The following is an 8,828-nucleotide window of genomic DNA, read 5'->3' on the forward strand; positions in this document are numbered from 1 at the left end:
GTGGCATCTCACATGATCGTGTGTGTGTATTAGTGCCGTCAAATCGATTAATCGCGATTTATCACATTTAACATAAGTGTGTTTGTGTATATATTTTATACGTGTGTGTATATATATATTAGAACACATTACACATGCACACTTGCACACACTTTATATAAACAAACTTTTATGTTAGATGTGATTTATTGATTTGATGGCACTAATATATATATACAGTATATCCAGAGATAAGTCCAATCATTGGGGAATATATGATTGATTCACATTTCAAATAAATGTGAACATGAGTTGCTTATGGGTCAGTGACATAAGAAGTAAAAACATCACAAATTAACACCTTTTCACCTGACTGATTGCACCTGCAGTAGGGGGCGTGTCCAGTCATGATGGGGAGGAGAGTGAGCCAATCAGCAGTAGGGGGTGTGTCCTCTTGTGATTGGGAAGGAGAGAGTGAGCCAATCAGCAGTAGGGGGCGTGTCCTCTCGTGGTTGGGAAGGAGAGAGTGAGCCAATCAGCAGTAGGGGGCGTGTCCTCTTGTGATTGGGAAGGAGAGAGTGAGCCAATCAGCAGTAGGGGGCGTGTCCTCTTGTGATTGGGAAGGAGAGAGTGAGCCAATCAGCAGTAGGGGGCGTGTCCTCTCGTGGTTGGGGAGGAGAGAGAGTGACGATAGGCTAATTTATTCTGCGCAGCTTCTCCAGAGCGGCTCACGAGCTCTGATGACACAACTGTTCCACGATTGGCCGAATCCACCACATGACAACGATAACGCGTGTTTTGTGTTTGTTCTCACACCTTCAGTTCCACTAAAGCACACAAATCTGTTTTTTAAAACAGTAAAATCTCTTTTCATGTAGTGGCAATGTTATGTTGTGTCATGTTTATCAAAATAAAAAGTAGAAGCAGATAATTAGTTCTATAACTTTTGTGGGGGAAAAAACAATTCTGGAGCATTGCAAGAAAAAGCCTTTCAATGGTTTTAGGTTTACAGAGAGGATAATAGAGAGACAACCAGCAGAGCGGAGAGAACAGGAAGGTATGGATGGTGTACTGTAACCAAATCACAAATGTAAACTGGAGACAACTTTATAAGTTAAAATAAGAACCAATGCGTGCACTGGAAGCCAGTGCAGTTGAAGAACCACAGGCGTGAAGATTTGTAAGTCAAGACACAAGTAGCTGAATTTTTGTATTTATCGCAACCAAACAGAATTTGATGGTAGACCCTGAAAAAAGTAAATGACAGTAATCAAACCTCCTTTATGTAATAAAGGCATGAATAAGCCTTTTTGCATCGGGCCTTGAAAGAAAAGATCTAATATAGACAATATTGTGAAGACACTTTTTTTTTTTGGAACATTAAAAATCACACCCAAATTCTACACCTGGACAGAAGGGGAAATTAGGCTATTGTCCATGGCAAGATTTAAGTTCTTACACTTGTTAACATTAATTGAAGTGTCAATTAACAAAATATCAGTTTTAGAACAATTTAAGAAAGTTATGTTTCATCCACGCCTTTATTTCCAGCAAACAAGCAGAGAGTTAAAGAGCAGAAGTGAAATCAGGCTGAGTGCTAATATAAATCATTTCAGGTTACGAGTGTAACCCTTGTTCCCTGAGAAGGGAACGAGACGCTGTGTCAAGGACTGTGATGGAGACCCAATGTTACTTCTCTATCCCTCAAAATTGTGTCCTTATTGTTAATAATAATAATAATTCATTATATTTATATAGCGCTTGTCTTGGCACTCAAAGAGCTTTACATGGAAGGGGGAATCTCCTCAACCACCACTAATGTGCAGCTCCACCTGGATGAGGCGACGGCAGCCATATTGCGCCAGAACGCCCACCACACACCAGCTTACTGGTGGAGAGGAGACAGAGTCATGAAGCCAATCAGTATATGGGGATGATTAGGAGGCCATGATGGACAGAGGCCAATGGGCAAATTTGGCCACTATGCCGGTGTTACCTACTCGTTTCGAAAGACTTCTCAAAGGATTTTTTTGTGACCACAGAGAGTCAGGACCTCGGTTTAACGTCTCATCCGAAGGACGGTGCAGTACAGTGTCCCCGTCACTACACTGGGGCGTTAGGACCCACACAGACCCCAGGGAGAGCGCCCCCTGCTGGCCTCACTAACACCTCTTCCAGCAGCAACATGGTTTTCCCAGAAGGTCTCCCATCCAGGTACTGACCAGGCTCAGCCCTGCTTAGCTTCAGTGGGCAACCAGTCTTGGGCTACAGGATGATATGGCAGCTGGCTTTATTCTTTATATCATGCATCATAATATAATTGTTCATGTGGGTTTTTTAGTGTTTTATTTCCTGTTGTTAGAAGAGTGGGCCTAACCTCTAGGTATGTGCACACCCTGGGAGGCCGTACAATTATTATTTAAAATTAACTAATTAAGGACATATCAGTTGTGCAAATTACAATATTTATTGAACAGAGAGTGGTTTGGAGCTTAAGGCAAAGGTGTTAATGCTGCTTGAGCATGAGAAACTTCAGTCTCCAACAGTTAGTTAAAGAAGTTAGTGCTAGGTTTAGTACGTCAACAGTGCTTGTTTTTAGACAGTTTTTGTATCCTTTTTTTTGCTCTTATCCACTGTTGTATGGATCTTTTGCACTTCCTTGCCTTTAAAGGGGTCATCGGATGCAAAATTCACTTTTATATTGTGTTTGCATATAAATGTGTGTTTGCAGTGTGTGGACACAACCACCATACAATGAAAAAAATCCATTCACTCCATCCTTTTTTTAATCCTTCAAAAGTCTAAACACTCTCAATAATCAAGCCGTTTGGATTTTCTAAGCAATATGTCATATTGCTCATGCTCCGCCCAACACCACTGACGGACTGTCCCATAATAGCATATTTCCGCCCTCAGCCATTTGTATACTGTCCACCAAGACAGCACTTTATGTGCCTTGTGATGACGCCCCCAATGGAAGAGAAGGGGGGTGGGGGGGTGAGCAGTTTCTCATGATCATTTAAAGAGACATGCATCGAAACGGGTCGCTGTGAACAGAGCTATTTTTGAGGATGTAAAAAGGGTGTTTTTTACACAACCATTAAGGAATTTTAACCAAAGTATGTTACAAACATTACATTAAGACCCTAAAGAATAATACCAACTTGTGGAAAATGGGCATCTGATGACCCCTTTAAAGTATTAAACTTCTTTAGAAACAACCTTTAAACGGATGCCTGGTGTGATTCTCCTTGTGACCGCTCTGGTCTCTATGACAAGGACACTTTGGGAAAACCTCTGCTTGATCGCGTCTGAAGCACGTTTGTCAACTCAATCCAATGGCAAGAGTGAACGTTACAGGCGGGTGACGTCATGACCAGGAAAGCATAAAAGCACATCCAGAATGGCCAGCGATACCTTCAGTTTGCCGAATTAAGTCGATCACAGGGATGAAGAAAGTGTGGCAGGATGCTGCAGCATCTCGTTCCCATCTCAGGGAACAATGGTTACAGTCGTAACCTGAGACTTTCCTTTTCGAGGGAACCCGCACTGCGTCAAGGATGCTTTGAGAACAACAAGGCCCAAAGGCCATGCTTACAAGTGCCTGTCTGTGTGTTATGTTCTGTTGTTTATCTGGGGAAAGAGAGACCTCTTGTGGTGGCTCCTAACGTAGCGTAATGTTTACATTTTACTAGTAGTTTGCGTCAGTTCTATGGCTCTCAGGTGAAGTAAACGGTCTCATATTTTTTCTCTCTCGATTTCATTTGGCCTGAATAAACGTTTGCCTGTAAGTACGAAGTCATTCAGTTATCTTGACATCTAGCACTAAGAATACTAGTAGCGAAATACTTTAATGCAGTGAGTTCGTTCTAAATGTGTATTTTGATCACATATGCTAAACATTAGCTTCGTAATGTAATTTCCCATTGAAGTTAACATTATGCTAGCGCATTTGTTTTATATGTTTTAATACACTATATTTCAATATTGTTCTTCAACAACTTCTGTATCCGAATGAAATTCTGAAATGTATTGTTCTTTGCAGTTTTACAGTGCTCTCTGAGTAAAGTTTGGAAAGGATACACAAGCTTCATTCTTTGTCTTGGGGAAACTGTTAGCTATCTGCCGAGCTGATGTAACAGGCTAGGCCGTGCCATACACACACAGAAGCGGGGGCAGAACACTGTGTAAATACTGAAAGCACAACTAAGATATGACCACCTGTAAACCTGGGACACACAAGGTTCAGCTTTTCCTGGTCATGATCTCTTAAGGGAGGAAGGCAGAAGGCTTGCAAAACAATAGCCCGGCTTTGGGTAAAGGAATGCCTTGACCATCCCCGGTGCGAAATCAAGAAACGTAGGGGAACGACAAGGCCTGGAGATCTCCTTCTCTTTTAAGAGAAGTTATGGCTAGAAGAAACACTGTCTTTAAGGTCAGAACTTTTTCTGAAACAGTCTCAAGGGGTTTGAAGGAAGCCGTAGATAATCCTTCTAACACAATAGCCTGGTCCCAGGCTGGAACTCTGGTATGAATTGCAGGCCTCAGCCTCGAAGAGCTACAGGAGAAACGTGTCACCAATGGGTTTCAACCCACAGATGCGCCACCCAAAGAGATACGATAAGCAGCTTTGGCCACCATGTACACCTTCAGTGAAAATTATCTTGCAGAAACTCTAGCACTGAAACAACCAGGCAGTTTACTGGATCCCACTGCGATCCAGTAAAGAAGCGAAAACTCCCCACTTCAAGGCATAAGGTTTACTTGTGGATGGAGCTCTGGAATAAAGTATGGTCTCAACAACCTCAGTTGAGAGACCTGGGTCTATGAGTTGGCCGCATTAGAGGCCAAACCCACAGGTTCCATATCTCTGGGCGGGGGTGAAGGACCGTGCCACCCGCATGAGACAGAGGGTCCCTACTGACTGGAATCCCAAGGGAGAGCCTTCGAGCAGGGACACTAGGTCAGAGAAGCACACTCGCCTCGGCCAGTATGGCGCTAGTAGTATTAGACTTATTCTATCCCGGCTGACCTTCTCCAGAACTTCTAGGAACAGAGCAATCGGGGGGAAAGCATACAGACGTAGCCTCAGCCATATCTGTACCATGGTATCCACCAAGGCTTTCTCCATATCTCCAAGGTTTTCACAGACACCTGCACATGACCTTGATCATATGAAGTGGGTTCCCCCTCGGGGAAAACCCCTTGGTCTTGAGCCACCACTGCAATGGTCAAAGCAGTGCAAAAGGTATCACGTTGGATGAAGCTGCCATCAGACCCAACAGCCTCTGAAACTGTTTTACAGTGGCTATGTTTACATGCACAACTTTTGTTACATTCGGAGTTAATTAATTCAGATTGATGAATCTGAATGTAGTTGTGGTGAGGGGGGCATGGTTTAGCGAGGTCTGTGACAGGAGAGAGCCGGGAGACAAGTGGTGCGTAAGTGGGTAAAGTTTAAATGACAAACACCTGCGTCTTGTTTCAGTAATTGGCATGGAGAGACTGGATAAAGACCAAGGGAGAGAGAGATGAACTGAGTCTCAGTTAAGCTGACCATGTCCTCTTTCTTCCTTATTATTTGAACGGCTCTGCAGGTAGGACATAATTTTTGTCTAGAAAAACCTGGTCGTTAACAAGTGGGTTGTCAGTTGTCAGTCCAATGCGCTTAACAAAACAGGTTGTCAGTGGATATTTAACGTCACGCCCAACATGTAAACTCAACTACTCACTAGCTATCTCAGCCTAATTTTTGTTTATAATCACAAATGCAATACACAACAACTCTGAACTTCTCCAAGGGTTCCCCTTGTCAAAAACAATCAAACTTCACTACTAACTTTAGATTAAACTACTTTAATAAAGGAAATTCCATATTTTGCTTAGTCGAATATCAAATTATTTACAAGTCATTGATCATCTGAACATGAACATTTGCTCATTTAGACACCTTCGGGGAATGCTTTTTCTTATGCTCCTGTAGACTAGATAATCCAGAGAAACCCTTCCCACATGAAGAGCATTGGTGCGGCTTCTTTCCGGTATGAACTCTTTGGTGTCCTTTTAAGCCACTGGATGCAGTGAAGGTCTTCCCACAGAGTGAGCACTTGTACGGTTTCTCTCCAGTATGAACTCTCTGGTGTCTTTTTAAGCAACCGGATGCAGTGAAGGTCTTCCCACTGAGTGAGCACTTGTACGGTTTCTCTCCAGTATGAACTCTCTGGTGTCTTTTTAAGCCACCGGATACAGTGAAGGTCTTCCCACTGAGTGAGCACTTGTACGGTTTCTCTCCAGTATGAACTCTCTGGTGTCTTTTTAAGCCACCGGATACAGTGAAGGTCTTCCCACTGAGTGAGCACTTGTACGGTTTTTCTCCAGTATGAACTCTCTGGTGTCTTTTTAAGCCACCGGATACAGTGAAGGTCTTCCCACTGAGTGAGCACTTGTACGGTTTCTCTCCAGTATGAACTCTCTGGTGTCTTTTTAAGCCACCGGATACAGTGAAGGTCTTCCCACTGAGTGAGCACTTGTATGGTTTCTCTCCAGTATGAACTCTCTGGTGTCCTTTTAAGCCACCGGATACAGTGAAGGTCTTCCCACTGAGTGAGCACTTGTACGGTTTCTCTCCAGTATGAACTCTCTGGTGTCTTTTTAAGCCACCGGATGTAGTGAAGGTCTTCCCACAGAGTGAGCACTTGTACGGTTTCTCTCCAGTATGAACTCTCTGGTGTCTTTTTAAGCAACCGGATGCAGTGAAGGTCTTCCCACTGAGTGAGCACTTGTACGGTCTCTCTCCAGTATGAACTCTCTGGTGTCCTTTTAAGCCACCGGATACAGTGAAGGTCTTCCCACAGAGTGAGCACTTGTACGGTTTCTCTCAGGTATGAACTCTCTGGTGTCTTTTTAAGCCCTTGGATGTAGTGAAGGTCTTCCCACTGAGTGAGCACTTGTACGGTTTCTCTCCAGTATGAACTCTCTGGTGTCCTTTTAAGCCACCGGATGCAGAGAAGGTGGCTTGTGTGGTTTCTCTCCAGTATGAACTCTCTGGTGTCCTTTTAAGCCACCAGATGTAGTGAAGGTCTTCCCACAGAGTGAGCACTTGTACGGTTTCTCTCAGGTATGAACTCTCTGGTGTCTTTTTAAGCCCTTGGATGTAGTGAAGGTCTTCCCACTGAGTGAGCACTTGTACGGTTTCTCTCCAGTATGAACTCTCTGGTGTCCTTTTAAGCCACCGGATGTAGTGAAGGTCTTCCCACAGAGTGAGCACTTGTACGGTTTCTCTCCAGTATGAACTCTCTGGTGTCTTTTTAAGCCACCGGATACAGTGAAGGTCTTCCCACAGAGTGAGCACTTGTACGGTTTCTCTCCAGTATGAACTCTCTGGTGTCTTTTTAAGCCCTTGGATGTAGTGAAGGTCTTCCCACTGAGTGAGCACTTGTACGGTTTATCTCCAGTTTCTCTTCTGTCCTTTTAAGCCACCGGATGCAGAACTCTCTGGTGTCTTTTTAAGCCCTTGGATGTAGTGAAGGTCTTCCCACTGAGTGAGCACTTGTACGGTTTCTCTCCAGTTTCTCTTCTGTCCTTTTAAGCCACCGGATGCAGAGAAGGTGGCTTGTGTGGTTTCTCTCCAGTATGAACTCTCTGGTGTCCTTTTAAGCCACCGGATGTAGTGAAGGTCTTCCCACAGAGTGAGCACTTGTACGGTTTCTCTCCAGTATGAACTCTCTGGTGTCTTTTTAAGCCACCGGATGTAGTGAAGGTCTTCCCACAGAGTGAGCACTTGTACGGTTTCTCTCCAGTATGAACTCTCTGGTGTCTTTTTAAGCAACCGGATGCAGTGAAGGTCTTCCCACAGAGTGAGCACTTGTACGGTTTCTCTCCGGTATGGACTCTCTGGTGTCTTTTTAAGCAACCGGATGTAGTTAAGGTCTTCCCACAGAGTGAGCACTTGTACGGTTTCTCTCCAGTATGAACTCCCTGGTGTCCTTTTAAGCTACCAGATGTAGTGAAGGTCTTCCCACAGAGTGAGCACTTGTACGGTTTCTCTCCAGTATGAACTCCCTGGTGTCTTTTTAAGCCACCGGATGTAGTGAAGGTCTTCCCACAGAGTGAGCACTTGTACGGTTTCTCTCCAGTATGAACTCTCTGGTGTCTTTTTAAGCCACTGGATGCAGTGAAGGTCTTCCCACAGTCAAAGCACATATAAGGTTTCACCCCAGTATGAATACGCTCATGCAGTTCTAAAATTTGCAGATATATAAAACTCTTTCCACACAAAGAACAAAAGTGAGGCTTCACACCAGCATGAACTTTGAGGTGTTTTCTTAAGCTTGATACCCCAACAAATGTTTTATCACACTGATCACAGCTGAACGATTTCACTCCAGAGTGAGAGCGCAGATGATCTTCGAGATTGCTTTTGGTTGTGAAACTCTTTCCACACTGAGTGTATGTGAACGGTTTTTCTCCAGTGTGAATAATCATGTGTTTTTTTAGGCCTTCTTTCCGAACAAAACTCTTTCCACACTGAGTGCATGTGAACGTTTTTTCTCCAGTGTGAATAATCATGTGTTGTTTTAAGCCTCCTTTCCGAATGAAACTCTTTCCACACTGAGAGCAGGTGATAGATCCTTTGACTCCAGTTTTTCCAGCTTGTTTCGGTGTGAAACTCTTTTCAGTCTGTGAAACAACAGTGTTTCCATCTTCAGGTTTTTGAAACCGATGGTGTTTGTCTTCATTCACTTCCATTGAGTCTAAAATATTAACATAGAGCATTAAATTCTCAAAATTCAAATAAATGAGGACAAATGTGAAGATAGATATAAAGAGGAAGTTTTAAAAGTATTTTT

General features: G+C 43.6%; 1 protein-coding gene across 1 annotated transcript; it reads right to left on the reverse strand.

Moving 5' to 3' along the window:
- Positions 1-5,917: 5,917 nt before the first annotated feature.
- LOC130077746 (zinc finger protein 850-like) lies at positions 5,918-8,463 on the reverse strand. Its single transcript, XM_056243081.1, has 3 exons — positions 7,646-8,463; positions 7,105-7,384; positions 5,918-6,853 (listed from the first exon to the last, which is right to left on the reverse strand). Exons 1-3 carry the CDS (start codon positions 8,461-8,463, stop codon positions 5,918-5,920), a joined length of 2,034 nt encoding a protein of 677 aa, XP_056099056.1.
- Positions 8,464-8,828: the final 365 nt, after the last annotated feature.

The sequence above is a fragment of the Rhinichthys klamathensis genome, unplaced genomic scaffold (genome assembly GCF_029890125.1).
Source record: "Rhinichthys klamathensis goyatoka isolate OS25496 unplaced genomic scaffold, OSU_Roscu_1.1 h1tg000776l_1, whole genome shotgun sequence".
NCBI classification, from domain to species: domain Eukaryota; kingdom Metazoa; phylum Chordata; class Actinopteri; order Cypriniformes; family Leuciscidae; genus Rhinichthys; species Rhinichthys klamathensis.

Coding starts and splice junctions, on each gene's coding strand:
- LOC130077746 (XM_056243081.1), bottom strand. CDS start 8,463: ATGATTATTCACACTGGAGAAAAACCGTTCACATACACTCAGTGTGGA. Junction 7,385..7,645: donor TGTGGGAAGACCTTCACTAC/ATCCGGTGGCTT, acceptor GACCTTCACTAC/ATCCAAGGGCTTAAAAAGAC. Junction 6,854..7,104: donor GCTTAAAAAGACACCAGAGA/GTTCATACCTGA, acceptor CATACCTGAGAG/AAACCGTACAAGTGCTCACT.